Genomic DNA, 20,115 nt, shown 5'->3' with positions numbered 1-20,115 from the left:
TCTCCATCCTCTCCAGATTCCCTTCTGTGTCCTAGCGCCCTCATGTGTCATGTCTGCGTCTTCCTCAAGTGTCTTCTGGTTTTCCCCATTTCCTTTAGTTACAGCCTTTCATGATTTAGTACGTTTTTTCCCATCAGTGTTTATTATCCCCCCCCCCCCCCCCCTTTGAATTGTAGTTATGTTTCCTGCTCTTTTGTATTAGGTTTTATTCTTAGGTCAAGTTAGTTTCTCCCCTGATTAGTCATTGCCTTCACCTGGTCCTCCTCCCACACCCCACACACCTGCAGCTCATCTCCCTCTCATCCTCCCTGTGTATTTAAGCCCTGTCTTGTCTCAGTGTCTTGTCGGTCCATTGTTGGTATTCTGTCAGTCTCTCGTTCCTAGTCTCTAATATTTTCTCGTGTCTCAGTTGGATCTCTGGTTTATTTTGGATTTTGGACATTTTTGGACTCTTGCTCTCTGCCCTGGATTTATTCTTCGTTTCATCCTTCAACAATAAAGGATTTTACTTTACATCATCTCCTGCCTCGTGTCATCCTGGGTTGCTGCATATTTGGGTCCTAAACATCCCCAAAACGTGACATCTACAGAAAGGTTTGTTTATGTTTATGTATTTAGCAGAAGTTTTTGTCCAAAGCGACTTACAAGTGATAATCGGCATGTTGCCCATGAGGCTAACAACAACAATAACAACAACAACTTGACATCAATCATGGAGAGGAGGGAACAAAGAGTGGACAGTAGAGAGGGGGGACGGGTGCAGGGAAGGTGCTAGTTAAGAAGATGCTCTCTGAAGAGCAGGGTCTTCAGGAGTTTCTTGAAAATTGAAAAGGAAGCCGCTGTTCTGGTAGTGCTTGGTAGGTCATTCCACATTTGTGGAACGATGCATGAGAAGAGTCTGGATTGTCCTGAGTGTGGTGTAGGCACTGCTAGCCGACGATCCTGTGATGACTGGAGCGGTCGGGCCGAGACGTAAGCCTTTGCAAGAGGATTCAGGTAGATGGGAGCCGTACCATCTCGGACTTTGTATGCTAGTGTTAGCAATTTGATGTGTGCTGCTAGCGGTAGCCAGTGGAGCTCAATGAACAGAGGGGTGACGTGTGCTCTTTTTGGCTGATTGAAGACCAGATGCTCCGCTGCGTTCTGGACCATTTGAAGAGGTCTCACAGTACAGCCTGGAAGACCAATTAGAAGGGCATTGCAGTAATCGAGGCGGGAGATGACAGTAGATTGCACCAGGAGCTGGGTGGCATGTTGTGTTAGGTATGGTCTGATCTTTCGTATGTTATACAGCGCAAAGCGGCATGAACGAGCAACAGAGGCAGCATGATCCCCAAAGAGTAAAAAAACCAGCTGCCAGTTTCATTGCTGCATGTATATATTGACGTAACTCCGGAAAATATTTAATCAATAGCTTACAGGAATAACTTTTCCTGACTGACTGGGATGCTGCAGTAGCTCAGTGTGTGCAGTAATCCTGGACGGCACTGAGGTTCTACCAATCTCAGGAAAATCTATTGTTAAAAAACGTTGATTACATTGTAGATCCAATCTGTGTGTGTGTGTGTGTGTGTGTGTGTGTGTGTGTGTGTGTGTGTGTGTGTGTGTGTGTGTGTGTGTGTGTGTTGTAGCTTTCTCAACTGACTTGTTTTTTTCCTTACCGGAGCTAATGCTTAGTTATGCTGACGGGACTCGTCTGCAGTCCAGAAGGACCGCTGGCGGTTCCAGAGGCAATATGTAGGTTTTATTTTAGATCAAACCTGTTAGTTAAAAATACACGTGGAACTCGGACATTTGTGCTGCGGCTGTAAACGCAGTTTTCCACAATCACTGAGAGCACAAAGTTAGCAGCAGCAGCTTCCCTGTAAAGACGTCTCTGAGTGACGCAGGCGAAACAGTTTCTCACCGTTTAGAAGAGAGAATTTTGATTTTCTATTAGGATTTATGACAAAATTCTTTAACAAAAGGAAAAGCTGAACCCAGTTCATCTTTATGTAGATGGTAAAGTGTAGTTACACGGAATTTCTACAATTTTCATGCAGTCTGGCCAATTCTTTTAAGATGGTTTCACACAGTCCACAAACGCCGCTTGCCAAACTTGTGGTTAAACCTTTGCTACGCACACACACACACACACACACACACACACACACACACACACACACACACCCTTGGACCAGGAGTCTAAATACTATGTATGTAAATATGGAAAAGTGATAACAATGATAAAACAGAAACGTTATGTTAGTTGGGGCAAGAAACCATGTTAAAGGTGCCTGTTGCCACCTGTTTGGGCGTTTATAACCCTAAGCCATTTGCAAACAATGTTTAGTCCATTTAAATTAAACTCAGTGGGGTGGCCAATCAGATTCCAAGAGTGGCATGTGCCTCCTCAGGCTGCTCCCTGGACACACCTCTGGATTTTACAAACACAATCTTGTGCACGTCCTCGTTACTAAAGCTCTTTTTGGTGAGACTAATGAGTTAGGATTACTCATTACCATGTCGTGCATGAGCCAAACACACACAGGGATCATGTTCTGTGACCTTATTAAGTATCTTCCCTTTTACATCAGATAAAACAAACACATACAAGTAGCTCAAAAGTGTCATTCCACATTCATTTAACCCTCCTCCTCAGGCACAGCCATGCATAAATAAGGCGTAACAACAATTTTGACATTAATATTTAAGCCCCTAACATTTACTTTCTTGAGGGGACCAACGTCCTCACGTCACTTCTGCTCTTTTTGATTCTTCTCCTGCTACAAACATGCACACGGAGATTACACGAAGCTTCATCCAGGTCTCGTTGGTGTGACTTGAGCGAGGTGAATAATTCACCACAACATCCTCAGATGTGTGCTGCACATCTTTATGAGATTAGCTGAAGTCGGGGGAGTCACAACCCTAACCCGAAGCTCTCATGGGCAGCGGCGTGTCAAAAAAACATTTTGGGGTGGCCAGGTAGGGGACATATCTGGACAAGGGTGGCACATGTAAACGGCTCATAACTTTAAAAAAATTCTATTTTTACAAAATTACAAAATGTTAAACATAATCCCCAGCAATAAAGTCAAAGCACAATACCAATGGTGCGCTTTTATCAATAATTATCTATGACATTTTCCATGAATAAATGCATAAATTTTATTTTATTAAAATTGAGAGTTTCTCTTTTAGAAAAGAGATGAAGAAGATGTCATTTCCGGGCTAGCATTTTAACTTTTTGTTCATTTGTAATTATTTAAATATTTTTCAACTAACAACAGAAATAGACTTGACAGTAGATCTGATTTGCACGGAAGGGCCCTGAGTGTCTGTTGGTACATGTTTTGTTGTTCGTAATCTTTTGCTTTGTACTGTAAGCCGTTGGGAAAGAGGAGGAAACCCTGAAAAGCTGTTTCTCCCCTCCCTGAAACCACTCATCAGGTGCTCTAGGTGGGCTGTCCTCTCACCTGGACCAAAGCTGAAAAAGATCACATGTCCTATAGATGTCGCTCTGGATGAAAGCGTCTGCCAAATAAATAAACATAAATAGGTGAGCAATGAAACAAAAATGTCATTGAAATATTGTAAACAAGAAAGGACATGTCTGGCCTGGCTTGTTGTTTTGTTTGAACCCAACTGAATCTTTATTTTCTGAATTTCAGAAAGGTTTTGATGCAAGCAAGTTGTTAACTCGTTGCCACGAGTTATTAATAACGAGGTAACAACTCGTTCCCACGCACTTTTTTCCGGAACGGCGCTGCTCTGGGTGGCTGCATGTTGGAGTAGCTCTGTTGACGATATGTAAGTTTTGCCTTTTCTTGGGCATTTTTTCTTCTAGTTCCTCAAGAAAAACTGTATTTTTTGGACACTTTACTTTTCTGTTTCTGGTGCTGTGAAGCTTGGAGGATTTTTACTGCTATTTTTTAGCTTTTTTCACTTTTTGAGCATTTGTTATGATGCGTAACCATGGCAACAAGCTGGTTTACAATCGGAAGCAGCTGATTAACATTGGAAAGGCTGAAATAATACCTCAGCTGAAGCCACAAATCCCAAATAAGCTAAAACGCAAGAAGCGTGGGTGCAGAGCGGGAGCAAAACGGACACAGAGAAAGAGGAAATTCAAACCATCTCTTCCATCGATCATAATGGGCAATGTGACATCACTGGCCAACAAGATGGAGGAACACCAAGCCCTTTCAAGGACTCAGCCAGAGTTTCGGCACTTTCGGAACCGCTGGAGGCGATAATGCAAAGAAGGATTCTCCAGAGAATCAAGAAAACTATGGACAACCCTGAGCATTCTCTTCACAAGACTGTCCGACAACGGAAGAGTGTCTTCAGTCAGAGGCTTCTTCAGTTTCGCTGCAACACTGACCGCTACTGGAGATCCTTCCTGCCAACAGCCATTGTAATATACAACAACTCTTTGATGACTTGATTATTATTATTATTCTGAGCTACTACAGCAATCAATTTCCCTCTGGGATTAATAAAGTATTTTTGAATTGAACTGAATTGAATTAAGTATCTTGTGGCTACGAGTTACGTTTTTTTCCCTCAGTGTCACCAGACGGGCACCGCCCTAATGTCATCTTACATTTTATTGGTTTCATGTTTTTATTGATTATGTGTTCTAGATGCTTTACTCTCTAAAACATTTCTTTTCTATTCCGCTGATGGGTCTGTGAATCAGGCGAGCTCAGAAGAAGGAGGACATCTAGCATGGAGAAACCTTTTTCCTTCACTCCCCTGCCTCCTACGACCACAGAGCGTCTCTGTCTGAGGTCCGTCCGAGAGCTGAAACACTCAAAGTTTGTCCCCAACAGTTTGAACAAGTGCTGACTCTGCAATCTGGACTTGAGTGCTGCCTTAATGCACGGCGGCTCCTCGCTGCTCCTGGCGATACCCACTCCACTAAGTCCTCCACCTCCGCCTGGTCCCTCTCATCTGCCTCCACCCTTTGCTTCTGTGTATTATTCATCTAAAAAGTGACAGCACAGGCATGGCATCGCCGTACGTAAATAAGGAGATCCAGTCTTCTCCATTATTAATGCTGGATTTGCTGCTTCAGTATCCGAGGCAAGAAAAACGGGACATAATAGAGTAGAAAAGGGAGAAAGGATGATCTGATTGTGCTTGTGCATATAAATGTGTTTCCTTTCACCTCCTCCTCCTCTCTCTTTGTCCACTCTGTGGGTGTAAATGCTCTTTCTGTCTTGTTGCAGAGGTGACCTGCATCACTTTACGACTGTCCCCTCTGCAGCTGGAGTGTTCACTTCAGCTGAATGACCCCCTCTCTCTCTCCCTTTCGTGTCTCCGTGCCCAACACTTTTCCCGGGCTGCGCGGCCATGCGTGCACCGACACCCTCTCCTCAGCTAAGTGTGCTTCTGTAGCCCGTGTTACACCTCTTGACAACAGATGTAGGCCACTTCAGAGCACACTTTGCAGAGCCCTCTGTAAAATATTGCACGGTTAACATTCACAGGAACAAAAGGAGTGCGAGTTTGAGTCGCCGCCCCAACACCTAAGTAAATAAAGAGTAGAGCTAACCACACAAAAACACAATTTTACACAAAAAATGTTGCCGCAGGCTGCAAGCATTCTGCGTCCACACGCTCTTTTATCCGCTCGCTCATAAACAGCCAGCGAAGCTCTAAACTTTCCTCACAAACAACCACATCCTGGGTGATACACCGAGACAGGAAGGTGAGAGGGAGGAGTGGTGAGGAAGGACGGGGATTAGCGTGATTTCCAGAAATAAGCATGCACATGTCAAAGGGGGTTATCAAAAAGCTCTGGGGGGGTAAAGCTGAATGAAAGTGCAGCTGCATCAAACAGTGTTTAAGCCCGGAGAGATGACTCAGTCTGAGCAGGTAGCAACGGGCAGAGGAAGGAGGATACCTCGCAGAATCAGATCTTTATTACAGCATGCTCCCTCACTGCTCAGGCTTCCTCTCAGGAAACCGGTTTCTTATTTAATGTTTTAATGCATCTTAAGAAACTTTTAGTTGTTGGAATCAGAGATGATAGAGATGTTGAAGGTTTTAAATACAGAAAGTCACTGGAAAAGCCTCCAAAACTAAATGATGAAAGATGACCGATGAACTCCTAAATCATCCGATTTAACCACTTGAGTTTTTGGAAATGCAAACGTGTTGATTAGAGGACGGCGATCCGAACCGATGATCCGAACACGCTGTTGTATCCAAAGCTTCTCACCTGAAGCCACACGTACTATCAAACCTGCTTTAAACACATTTTCAACACCATTTCCGCCCTCGGCCTCCAGCACGGTGAAGGAATGTAAATCTCAGCAGAGATCGGTTTACTTTCAAACTCACTGACTCATTTTTCAGCTCCCAAGTTTTCAACAATCAAACTTTTCCCTCGTGCCGTTCAGTCGGCGCCAACTAGCAAACTGCCAAGCAACAGCGTTTAACAGGAAATCCAAAGCTGAAGAACCACATTCCAACGCCGCTGCACTTTCAGTTACATTCATGCTCCGGCTGCACAGGAGGATCAGCAGAGACGCGATCTGCAGAGACACTAACTGACTCAAAGCGGGATGTCCCGTTTCGGGTCACGATCGCCCGAAGGCCTCCATTTCTCAGACTGCAAACGGTAGCTGTGTGGTTCATTTGAATGAAATGTGACCTAAAGTCATTAAAGTGCTCTGAACAGTCACAGGGAATCATGTTGCTTTTGAAAATTACATGAGGTCTAAAAATATGGCCCACTTGTGATTCCTGGAGCCCGTCTCCCATGGCGGATAAAGCTTCTGATGACGTGTAGAGACTTTGGTTCTGCTGCTGTCCCACTGTGATGTGCATGGCATTTGTTTCCTCAACACACTTTTTTTTCTTATTTACCGCACCCTCAAAGATCAGCTCATTACACCCAGGATGCAAAGGGTAATCGGTCCAATTAGTACGTAGTTAAAGCTGGAAACATGAGGCGGCCCAGATGACCTTAAGGTGAGAACATGCTGCCGAGTCTGGTGTTAACACGCACCTGCTTCTTTTCTGAGTAAAACCAAAGATCTTCATTATGTCACACTTAACCCGCCCACTGGTGGAGGGTTAAAATATCCTAGATATCTGAAATGTATGTTTTAAACTTGCATTTAGGTTATTTTTTTAAGATTTAGATTAAGGTTAGGGTTAGTTAATGTTAAATCTTACATGAACAATATGTTTTTGATTAAATCAAAGAGAATTAATGAACATTTTCCTTACTGTTGTCATGTTTTTTACTTTGAGGGCAAAAGTGTCCAAACTTTTTAAGTCAAGGGCTAAAATTGTCAATTGTCCTTGAAGGACCATAAAAATTATATTTCTTTTTTTTAAACTGCAAAAATGGTTTTATGGTAATTTTCACCAAAACAGGTATACTGATAACAAAGTGAGCATGAAGTAAATATTAGAAAAGCATCACTCTATTTTTGGACGTTGGCCAAACAAAAGTATTTATTCAAGAAATGAAATTGGAGTCAAACAAAACCACAACAAGGGCAGAACATTATTTTTATTTTTACTATTATTATTATTATTATTATTATTATTATTATTACTATTATTATTAGTTGTAGTAGTAGTAGTAGTAGTAGTAGTTGTTGTAGTAGTAGTAGTAGTAGTAGTTGTTGTTGTAGTAGTAGTTGTTGTTGTTGTAGTGGTAGTAGTTGTAGTAGTGGTAGTAGTAGTAGTAGTAGTAGTTGTTGTTGTAGTAGTAGTTGTTGTAGTAGTGGTAGTAGTGGTAGTAGTAGTTGTTGTAGTTGTAGCAGTGGTAGTAGTAGTTGTTGTTGTTGTTGTGGTGGTAGTAGTAGTTGTTGTTGTTGTAGCAGTGGTAGTAGTAGTTGTTGTAGTTGTAGCAGTGGTAGTAGTAGTTGTTGTTGTTGTAGTAGTAGTTGTTGTTGTTGTAGTGGTAGTAGTAGTAGTAGTAGTAGTAGTAGTTGTTGTTGTAGTAGTAGTTGTTGTAGTAGTGGTAGTAGTGGTAGTAGTAGTTGTTGTAGTAGTGGTAGTAGTGATAGTAGTAGTTGTTGTAGTTGTAGCAGTGGTAGTAGTAGTTGTTGTTGTTGTAGTGGTGGTAGTAGTAGTGGTAGTAGTAGTAGTAGTAGTTGTAGCAGTGGTAGTAGTAGTTGTTGTTGTTGTAGTGGTGGTAGTAGTAGTGGTAGTAGTAGTAGTAGCTGTAGTGGTGGTAGTAGTAGTGGTAGTAATAGCTGTAGTAGTGGTGGTAGTAGTATATTACAAACATTTGATTGAAGACGTGAAACACTTGTTTAATCAGTGCATCTGCAGTGGTCTCAAGTAGAAGTAATTGTACTCAGGAGGGTGGGGGGCACCACTGCACCGTTTCAAGGAACTAGAAGTGATCCACATCACAGCTGAGCTTCAGGCGGCAGCTTTGGAGTCTTATTTCCTGATATTTGGAAATCTTTTCCCAGATTGGATAACAGCATTACAACTCTACCACTGAGTTGCAACGATGATATTTTATCTCCACAAATAACACAAGCCTGGAGGAGTTCTGCCATGTGGTGGAAATGCTAATGCTAAAGGTTAGCTTCTGCTTGTCAAGAAGCGCTCTGCTTCTGCTGACTAGCATAACTTTAAAACTATTTCTGGCTCAGAAACTTAAATTATTGACTACAATTTACTTGATATTTGATTAAAATTCTCTTGAAGTGCCTAAACACGGCCTCAGCACTGGCGTCACATAATAAAATATTTATTTCAAGCCTCTTTGTGTGCATGGACTTGTGTTTTACATTTACACTGATGCAGGAGTCAGAATTGTCCCCTTTGGAGTTATTTTCCTTCATCACAGAGCAGCAGCATGCCAAGGACGCTGCTGGGTGTCCTTACACAACCCGTTCCCAGAAATCCTTTCCCTCGGCTCATGACTTGGACTTTGGCTTAGCCACGTCCACACATTGACCTTCTTCTTCTTCAGTAAATTGATTTGTGAGCTTAAGGCTTGTTGTCTCGCTGCACAACCCACTTTGTGTTGTTGTGATTCAGCTCATGGGCCAATGACCTGACACTTTCCTTTAAAATTCACTCGTTTAAATCAGAACTCGTTGTTCCATGAAGCAGGCGGTGCGGCCCCAGATGCTGCACGATTAAATAAGATACAGCGATGGGGCCAATAGACAATGGACAAGAGACGCACATAGGTTCAGTTCAAATGTAATTACATAAAAATGCAGCTAGTGCGTTTCACAGATCATCAGTTTTGATTTAATCTAAAAGCTTTAAGTTTTTTATATGTCCATTAAACTTTTCCCTAACAGCCTTTTGACTCTGCTCTCTCACACACACACACTCTTGTTCTCAGTGACCTCCTGATGGAGATCATTATTATTATTTTATTGTGAAAAACCCTTGAAAGTTTTTTAGAAGTTATCCTTCTTTCCAGAACGTCTGACCGTCTGAGATCATGCTGATTCTGATTCCGCGCCTTTTTTCTCTGGTTGGATCGTTGTCGTTCGGACTGTCTTCCCACCTGCGTTGGAATGAGAGAGCTCCTGACGTGTTACTTTTTTTTATTTCTGACCACATGTTGTAAAGTTAATTGGAGATGTCCTTTGATCTCTCTGGTAAACGGACAACTGTAGGAATTAAAAAATGAAGAAAATTCAGAGTGTCATAGTAATCACTGTTAGACTTTTCCCAAAACCCCTGCAGAGGCTCACACGGCCAAATCGGAGTCATTTAGAGGATTTTATTTATTTTTTGCTGTTTCTGATAATGACAAGATGCTTAGAGGCTCCTTTTAATATAAAAACTTCATTCTGAAAGGAAAAAATGTCTCAAATTCTTAAGTGCAGAGAAGCGGTGACACAAATAATCTAGTCAGCCAGCTGAGTGTTAGTGAGTAGAGGTTAGCTCATCCACTTGTTGAGTATTTGTTTTAAAGGCCAACTTCACTCATTGTTTCAACACATTTGCAGTGTTCTCTAGTGTAAATGAAGGCCTAAGGTCTGATGTTCCTGTAAAAGCTAGCTGAAGGAGAGAGGAGCCGAACACGGCAGAATGTTGAGACTTATTTCCTAATATTTGGACATCTCTTCTCTGATTGGCTAATAGCAACATGACAACCACTGACTCTCACTGTTTCTCAATGTCAAGGCGCCTGGCCTTGCGAGGACACTGTCCTTCCTTGGTCAAAGAAAATGGTTAAATGGAACAGACTTGCATCACATGACCGCGGCTTCTACAGCAGTCACGTAACGTCACGTGACATGGGAGATAACGTTATATTTTATACGTAATAGTTTCAATATAAATGTTTAACAAGCTTTTTACTTTTTAAATTGTGTATACATTTGTTAAATTAAATATGTAAGTGAGTTACTACGCGCTAGCCACCGAAGCTGCAACTAATAAGCAACTAAACAACAATAGATAACGTCTTTGGATCTAAAAAATAACATTTTTAATTAGCTGACTTACTTTTAAACTTGAAAATTGTCCCCGAAGTAGCTGCCAGCTTCTGATCCACCATCCTTTAGAAAATACCGTGGTGTATTGTGGGTAATTTTTGACCAAGGCTAGGATACAAGACACCTCCCGTGTATCATTGCTGAGCTAGCTAAACGGCTAACAAACGGAGAACACACGCCTTGGTAGAACATGAACATTCGAACACCTCTTGGCCGCTTGCGATGACGTATCTCATAGGCAACCAGGGCGGGGCCAAGACATCAAGGCAAGGTTCCTTGGCATTGAGAAACTGACTCCGTTTGCTCTGCAATGTTGATGTTTGATCTCCTCAAAAACCACAAGCCTGAAGGAGTCAGCCGTGTTGTGGAGCTGCTAATCCTAACAGTTAGCTTCTGCTAGCCGAGGCGTTCTCAGCTCCTACCTGAACACTAAACCAACAGCAGCCTTCCTCGTCACGAGTCAAGATGGGTGAGTCCATGCATGCTAGCTTACAGTGTGACGCAGATTTGAGTGGCTTTTCTAATCCCAGTCTATTTTCTATCAGCGCTAATGCAGGAAATAGGTGTAGAAGACTTTCTGATGCTTAGCGTTCATGATTAACTTTGAGTGACTGATTATGTTTCTAAAATAACAAGTAAAAAACAGTTTTTCAGTGAACCTAGTCTATAAAATTTCAATGAATATTATTTTAACCCATCTATGTTTTCTACATTATTTAACTCATTCACTGCCGTTGACGACTTAATTTGTCATTTGCACTTTTTTACCGTGTGGGCGTCGGAGCGAGCCCCCGCACTGTGAGAACAAACATCCCAGCTCTAAAGTCGATCTTCATCAGGAAGCAGAAAATCCATGTGTTAGGAGATCGTTTTGGGCCGCTGCTGTAAAAAAAGTGAGGCGTGAACCAGAAAAGCTTCTGCCGATCACAATTCGACAGCGGATTATGAAAGAACGGGTAAGGCTCGAAACGCTCTGATCTTCCTGTTGTAAGAGGTGAGTCTCCTCTTTGCTTTAGTCACTTTGGCGTTGACATCATCATAGAGCACAACGTTCTGTGACTCTTAAAAAAAAACAGTGAAAACGCTGAAAAACGCTGGCATTGAAAGGCTTTCCAGATCAGGAAATGGCTGGCAGTGAATGAGTCAAAGGGCAAGTCACCCCCTACCAGAGTCTAACTCCACTTCCACTTAATGTATGAAAAATGCAACAAATGCTGTTGCCTGGCAGACCGAGAGGGTGGAGCCGCTAACAAATACACACACAGGATCACAACAACATTGTGACATCACGATGTACCAGCTACCATCATAGTGTACCTCAGGGGCGGCGTTAGGTCCGGCTACTTGGGCTCAAGCCCCGAATGTTTTATGAAAAGCCCCGGATCGCAAACGTGGAAGTAACATGCAGTACCAAAGTCCAACAGAGAGGGAGCAGCTAGCAGTAGTTTGTATACAGCCTGCCTGATCCTCCACCACTGAAGAAGAAGCCCTTCAGCAGCCAGCTTCTTCTACAGTGCCTGGTTTCTTCTACAGTCTCTGCCTGAAACGCATGAGTGAAGATGGACATAAGGACGTTTTTTAGACGAAATGTACCGTGACAGAACCCCAGCGTTGATGAGACTGGTGTTGACTCAGGTTTGTGAGTCTTATTAGAAAATACTTGTTGTGCTGCTGGTTTGCCTAAAGTTAGCTTACTATCAGGTAAAGTTGATGGAGAAAGAAAGGGAATATTTACTATCATTTCACACTAACACTAACAGGAACAATATTCTGCCCTGAAAATGCTTATTATGTAGCTTCAGATTAAAAATTATGTGGTACAAGACAAATATATATGATGTTGACTAGTGCGTGTCACGTGTGTGCGTGTGTGTGTGTGCGAGCGCACGTGCGTGTGTGTGTGTGTTAAGCCCTGGATCTTCTTCAGTCCTAAATCCACCCCTGGTGTACCTCTTAGCCAATAGCGGTGGCAGATTTAAATTTGAAAGCAGTACAGAGTTTTTACCTGACGACGGCGCAACACTGACAGTTTTAGGCAGAATATTTAAATTTTAACTAAAATACACTAAAGTGCTTAATTATTGACTAGATGTGTCTTCAGCACGATTAGACACTCATTTATATCATTTATCAGCATAAAAAAGTAGATTTGGGGGTGACTTGCTCTTTAAATATAATCAGATGAGATTGTGTTGATGAAGGGGTTTTAGTGGGCTTCTTTCCACTGGCTGAAATGCGGCGTGTCCCAGAAGCACAGGGACACATCACCCTGCTAAATGTGCCTCAGTTCATAAGACAAGACAGGAAGTTTAACACAAAAGCAGGATAAAACATCCGGCAGCTTTCAAAATAAAAGGCACACTCTGATTTTGTTTCTTAACTTTTAAAAAATACGTAATTTCCTGTGACGCCTTCGTAGACGTAAACAGGACAGAAAAGTTTTTTTGGGATATGTGCTGCTGTCTTTCTCCTTGCTTATTATTGCGTGAACTGGTGACCTCATGCATGATCTGGCAATTCTGCTGTTATTTTGTGACCTTGCTGCATGGAACGTTGTCGCTGCAGATTCACGTCTGAAGCACTTCCACTGGAAACAGGTGCAAAGTTGAACTCTTGAATAAAAAGTGTTTATTACATTAAGGCCAGGGGTGGACTGGCCTATCTGGCATTCTGGCCGCTTGCCCAGCTTGGGCCGACACTCCTCCACGGTTGGTGATCTGCAGAACATTAGCTACATGGAAACCTGAAGCTAACAGAGTTTTTCCAGGCATTTTTAGCAAGACAAACGCGGTAGAGCGATGACGTAGGAGTTGTTTTACAATGTTAGCATGTAGCTAATATCCAGCTGATCTCCGCCCGTGGAGAATGAGCAGATCTGGAAGGCCACGGCTCCGGGTGGCAGCAGTCTGGCCCTGCTTGTAATTTAACAGTCTCAGTCCATATCAGTGCAGTCCATATTAGATCTCACATTCGGCCTAGAGACGAGTCCGCGGGTGGCAACACCCCCACCCCCACCACTCTCCCAATGGGGAGGGCAGACAATTCGTAAAAATGCCAGGGCCGAATTTTGGTCCCAGTCCACCCCTGATTAAGGCCTGTCAAGAGCTGCAGAAAACTAACTGCTAAAAGTGAAAGTGATGGTCACCATTAACTGGACTGGCCATCCTAGCAGTTAGCTCATCAGTCCTGCCTGATGTAAACTATATTTCTCCAAACAGAGGCTCTTCAGGAATCTAGTTCCTATAAATACGACAATTAATTAGCATCAATTTAAGACACAAATTAAGTTCTAGGGATGACACCAGGGTTTATTTATAGACTCGCTTTCGTATCATGAAGGGATGCACCAGAGGGGCATCAGGTGTGCCTGCCCTGCGAGCCCTCCCCTTTAATGTGCCGTGTGAACACACACTCTCCCCATGCATCAAACAATTAGGAGACTAGTCATGTGGTTTCGCACTAACAACGCGTCAACAGTTATTTATATGAGACACAAATCAAGTGTCACGTCAATTCAAGTTCATCGCTTGTAATTAATGATTTAATGAAGAACAGCAAAGAGAAAAATTCACACACACCCATAAAGTCAGATAATCGCTGATTTGGATCTAAACACTTGATTCTCCGGCCTTAATGATATCACTGAACCGTTTTAGTGTGTCCACGTGTGTGTGTGTGTGTGTGTGTGTGTGTGTGTGTGTGTGTGTGTGTGTGTGTGTGTGTGTGTGTGTGTGTGTGTGTGTGTGTGTGTGTGTGTGTGTGTGTGTGTGTGCAAGCCCATCCATGCTACTGGGTTAATACTGTATTATTTCTGTTATACAAACAGAGTCAGTGGGCCAGTAATACGGTGCAGCCTCTCCCCTTCACTGGTATTCTGTCTCAACTAAGTCCAAGCCATCTGTTCCAAACACAGCTCGGATCTGCAGAGGGAGTCCGACATATACCCTGTTATAGATTATTACAGGCACGCACGCACACTCAGACACACACACCACACACACACCAGAGATGAGTGTGAACAGGTGCAGTTCTTTCCAACACACTCTTTGAGAAAGCGTGCTGACACACTCTGTCGTGTTTATGATGAGATTAAGTGTATAGACAGACTCACATACACACACACAGTCTCTCTCTCTCTCTCTCTCTCTCTCTCTCTCTCTCTCTCTCTCTCTCTCTCTCTCTCTCTGTGTCTACTCTATATGACTACATTCACTGATTCATCACAGTCTTCTTGAATCACTCTGTCCTGACAATCAACTGTATTGACTGAGTCTCACTTAACTATCCATCATGTATTTCAGTCTAACACACACACACGCACACACGCACGCACGCACACACACACATTCCTGCACCTTCAACTATAATGTTTCCATTTAGTGAGCACACCTGTGAGGCTCAACAACAACGAGGAGGAGAAATGCTCCATTGTGGTGAACAAAAAGCAGGGCACCGCTAAGCGTCCTGGAGGGGGCAGGGGTCTCTGGCTGTCACATCCGTGAGATCATGAGTGACACGAGGGGTGGAGGGGGTGGGGGAGTCACCGTGCCCAAAGGCAAAGAACAAATGGGTTATGCAACTTATTATTTAATTGTCCTCATGCCTGATTTCCATTTTCTTTTGTTGCAGGAGCTTTTTAGGAGCCGACACGCACCTGGCACTTTCATTCCAGACTGACTAGCTGCTGCTTTCAAGTATGCATATGCACAGATGCAATGAAGACACACACACACACACACACACACACACACACACACACACACACACACACACACACATACACACATAGAGCTGTCTGACAATGGGGGTCCCAAGCTGCAGGTTACGCATGCACCTGTTTTGTTTTGCACATGATTAGACTTATTAAATCCTAGAAGTTATGATGAAGCAAGTCTACAAACACACACACACACACACACACACACACACACACACACACACACACGCACGCACCCACATCTAAAGTTCAGCTCTTACCTTCCTCAGCTGAGTAGGGCTGCAGAAACAGGCAGAGAGACAGAAAGACACTCCACATCTCCACTACAGAGTGACACTGACAGACAGACAGCGAGGGAAGGGAGAGATCATGAAAAAAGAGAGACAGAGGAAGATGGAGCGTGTGACAGAGCAGGAGGAGGCAGAGGGGGTGAGAGAGAGGGAGGGAGAGCAATAGAGAGAGAGAGGGCGGAGGTGGAGTCTGCATGCTCCTTTTTCTATAAAGAGGGAGGAAGAGGAGATGGGGAGGGAGGGCAGTTAGATGAATGGCTGAGGGAAAGAGGAGAAATATTTACAGAGCAGCACGTTCGACGAGAATGCTCCAGAGGAAGAGTAGTAGAACAACACTGCTGTCACTGAGACAGGAGGAGATGAAGAGATCACAAAGAGGACTGAAGTGATGAAGAGAAGTTTGTCTGGTCTTTCAAACATCCGTGAGGCGTTCAAGACCGCCCAGTCCCCACTGAGGACCACGGCGTCCCTCACAGTTCACAGTTCTGGACGTTTCACCTGATTCAAGCTGTGGCACGTGAGAGCCCCAAACTTCTCTCAATTCCCGTTTGACTTCCAACTTGAAACACCAAAGTATAAATCAGACACCTTCCAGGGATGATCTCCACCTTCCGGACCAGAACCTCCCGCCATAAGAACAGCTTCTTTCCATCTGCCGTTAGACTTGTGAACAGATTATAAACACACAACCATGCGCGCCTTCTGTACTCGACACAACGTCACGTTATCGGCCATGTTACCATTACCTGCCATTTTTTATCACTGAAAGTTTTATTCTAGTTTTTTATTCTATTTTATTCTATTTTTAATCTTATTATTCATGTTATATGTAACACATTAGTACCGAAGCGAGTTCCTAGTTTGTGAATTGTTTGTTCACTGACAATGGCAATACACCTATTCTGATTCTGATGTGGTCCCCCTACCACAGCAACCCCCCACCCTCCATTTTCTCTCCTCAGACACACTCCTCACCTCTCAACCCACACACACACACACACACACACACACACACACACATCTTCTGGTGTGTGCACGCCCCTCACTGGAGAGCCTGCAGTACTGCAGGGTGTTGTGCTTTCATGCTCTACTTCCCGGTGATCTGCCGGACTGAGGCGGCCTCTCCCAGAGAGACGCAGTGTGTTGGTTTGACATAGATAGGTGACCCCATTCCCAAGCCAGCTGTGTGTGTGTGTGTGTGTGTGTGTGTGTGTGTGTGTGTGTGTGTGTGTGTGTGTGTGTGTGTGTGTGTGTGTGTGTGTGTGTGTCTCGAGGTCTCTTCCCAAACGCTCCCAAAGGGCTGAAGTACTGAAGGCACTAACAGGAATTTCAACTGTTCTTTTTGTAAACATGCTTTTTTATTTCTAAGAATCTTTAAACACGAACTCATGAAGGAATACTCTAGTATGTTTTCACTCGTTTCTGTATTTTCCTGTTGCTCTTCGTTCCTTGTTCCAGTGTGAAAACACCCAAATAGCCATCTTGGTCAGTAATTTCAGGTCACCATGTTAAATGCAACTGACTCTCAGATTGAGGTTTGGTGGTTTTTGACCACTTTCTGTTATCCCCTCTTCCTTTTGACTTCCTCTGGGAGAAACGAAAAACACACACAAAGTTTCTGGAACCTCTCTAGATTTTACATTTCTGTGCTTATTTGCTTCTCAGTTTTCTTTTTCTGAAACCTTCCTGAAGCAGATTTTAGAAAATGTAGTCCTCTCAATGAAACATTCGTACCATATTTTTATTACCTATTTCACAGTCCCTTTGTTTCTTTACACTTTATTTTTGTATACAACCTGACTGTGCAATAGGCAACATGAAATACTCAAATACACGACTGAAAACAGCCTCAAAAGGACACTTTGCCTTTTTGGTTTACTTTTAGCTCCCCCTAGTGTTAGGTTAGTGAAACCAAAAGTAAAACGCTTGACCTCGCTGTGCACTTGCATTTTTAACACCTTAATCTAACTCAGGGGTGGGCAATTATTTTTTCCATGGGGCCACATGAGAAATAGAAAATATTGTGGAGGGCCGCAGGCCAAAAGGCTGAAGTCAATTATGCATAATATTAATGGTATTTCTTTATAAAAAGCAGTAAATACCATTGTTTCTTCAAGCTGGTAAGAGTAGACTATATGTTATAAATGAGCAAAAAGGAAAAAGTGAGGTTGGCTTACAAAAATGTGATTTATTCAAATTTCCCAAGGCAATGGTAAACAAAGTGTGCACATTTGGTTTTTGTTAAACATTTGTGACTTATATTAGTTAACAGTTTCAGTCACATTCACTCCAAAACACATTCTGAGTTTCAAATATTGTTGGAAAGAGGTTCTTAGCATTCTACAGACACACAGTATTGTCTGTAAAATAAAATCACTGAACTGTGATCTTGAGAAAGAGGTTTAAAAAAAAGTGTCCCGGTTCACTGCTAGTTGCCTACATTTGTGGTCCAAACACCTTATTTTGTGTTTTTAAGCAATTTTTTTCTTATTCAGTGAGAGAAATCTAGTCTCTGCTGGGCTTTAACGAGTGCATCAAAGTCAGGTTGAATGTCTGAGGTGGAGATGCGAAGCACAGCTGACAAATGATCATCAGTGAGAGAGGATCTATACCTGGATTTTGTAAACTTCATCATTGAAAATGTTTGTTCACAAATGTAGGTAGAGCCGAAGAGAACCAACATCTTCTGAGCATGTCTCTTCAGGTTTGGAAAGTCCTCCTTAAGAGAAGAGTAGAAATCCAGCAGAGATCCTGAATCTCTGCTTTCAAGTCCCAAACCCTCTTCAGCACATTCCCCAGGCTGAGCCATCTGACAGCTGTGTGGAGTCCTCCAAAAGAGCCACAAACTGTCTGTGATCCATCGCCTGCGCCCTGATGAAGTTTATTATTTTAGTAACAACATCAGTAACATGGTTGATTTTTAGCACTGACTTGCACAACACATGTTGGTGTATAATACAATGCAAAAACACCTATTTTTGATCTGCATCGATTTCTGTCACTTTATCTTGCATGCGTTTCAAAAGTCCGACATTTTTCCATGTAAAGCCGGGCGTACACTGTGCGACTTTTTCACTCGCAGCACTCAGCTTCAGCTCAAACTGTACGACTTCCTCGCAGAGCAGATCTCACGAGTCATGTGCTCACACTGTACGACCCAGTTCTCGTATGCGACCTGACTGCTCACACTGTACGTCTGGTAGCAACATGTCGGCCCTAAAAATGTGCTAAAAATAGCAGTTTTTACTCAACACGTTAGACTTTTTTGTCTTGTTTTGCCTGTTGTCCTTCGGGAGTGCTGCTGGAGGACACACAGGGATTTATGGGGGTTGGATGAGGAAAACGAAATAAAGAAAGTAAATCTGTGTTTTGTGATCAGTTTAATTTGACATGAACACGACAAACACACTTTCTTGACAATCTTTGTGAGTAAAAAAAACGTGTAGAAACAAAAACGAACAGCGTGTGTTATTAGGGAAATAGCGAGCGACAAGTGTTGATGCAGGATTGCGCGCGCATGCGCCGTGAGCGGTTCTGATACTTTTTGGGTCGCAGCTGCTCGCAGCGCCGCTTCAACAGTGCGATACCCTCACGAGGGACGAGCGAAATATTAAACACACCAGAGTGCGACCTCACGACTGCTGATCGGCGGCTGGTCACGTGGTGTTAATCGCCTCTCGTAACCCCCTGTACACTACACGACCGCTCGGCGCAAAACTCGCCCCGATGTCGTGGATTCTCGCACGACTGGAAAATCGGCTCAAAAAAGTGAAAAAGTCGCACAGTGTACGCCCGGCTGTGACAGTCTCTCCCATTTCAATCCCAGAGTGTCCATGCACGCATTTACCTCTGTAAAAAGATCACTCCCTGTCGTTGTCCCTCTCATCGACCGCATTGCTGCCCGCTCCTCTGTGAGCTTGAAGTCCGTTATCCCCCGGACAAATACGAGCAGCTGGGCTGTGTCCCGGACATCACAGCTCCCGTCTAATGAGAAAAAGTCAAAACTTGCCACTTCACGTTGCAGCTGAAGCTCCAGGTTCCCCGCAATGTCCTCGATCCACCTGGTCACGGTTCGCTGTTTTTAGCTATTTTGTGGGATATCACAAAGCTGGTCCTGGTTGCTGCATCCCTGGATGTGTGAAGCTTAGTAAAAAAGCCTTGCTGCTTTTGCAACTTTGCTAGCAAAGATTCGGATGTCCGTGCCCTCTCAGCATCAGACAAGTTCTTGTATTTTTCCGAGTGTTTCTTGTCGTAATGCCGACTCAAATTGTAGTCCTTAAACACGGCAATCTCCTCCCCGCAAACCAAACACACGGTTTTACCTCCGACTTCAGTAAAAAAAAATACTTAGCAGTCCAATTTTTGTTGAAAATCCTGCATTCGGCATCTTTCTTTTTTGCATGAGCGGACATTTCTCAGGCTACAATCACCATGTCAACCGCGGGTACTTGTTGCTATACGTATTGCGTCATTGTGCACGTAAAATACAACTTCAAAATAAAAGCAATGCAGCCTTAGCCCATGCATGAGGTAAAATGAGAAAATACATTTATTTTGTAATTTCCAATTAACCTTACGCGGGCCGGTCAAAGTCAACCAAAGGGCCGGATGTGGCCCGCGGGCCGTAAAATGCCCAGGTCTGATCTAACTGCTGAATGTCTTCTAAGTCTTCGTT

General features: G+C 43.3%; 1 protein-coding gene across 2 annotated transcripts in view; it reads right to left on the bottom strand.

The window, feature by feature from the left end:
- ephb6 (eph receptor B6) overlaps nucleotides 1-15,564 on the bottom strand; it is a 74,664-nt gene extending 59,100 nt beyond the window's left edge. For both annotated transcript variants that reach the window (XM_015950153.3, XM_015950154.3), the window contains exon 1: nucleotides 15,411-15,564. In XM_015950153.3, the coding sequence (XP_015805639.3) occupies nucleotides 15,411-15,468 (58 nt within the window). In that variant the 5' untranslated portion in view covers nucleotides 15,469-15,564. The remainder of the gene's footprint in view (nucleotides 1-15,410) is intronic.
- Nucleotides 15,565-20,115: the final 4,551 nt, after the last annotated feature.

Source organism: Nothobranchius furzeri, chromosome 5, assembly GCF_043380555.1.
Source record: "Nothobranchius furzeri strain GRZ-AD chromosome 5, NfurGRZ-RIMD1, whole genome shotgun sequence".
Lineage (NCBI taxonomy): Eukaryota > Metazoa > Chordata > Actinopteri > Cyprinodontiformes > Nothobranchiidae > Nothobranchius > Nothobranchius furzeri.
The sequence above is the reverse complement of the archived record's forward strand: the minus strand, read 5'-3'. Positions and strand labels throughout refer to the sequence as shown.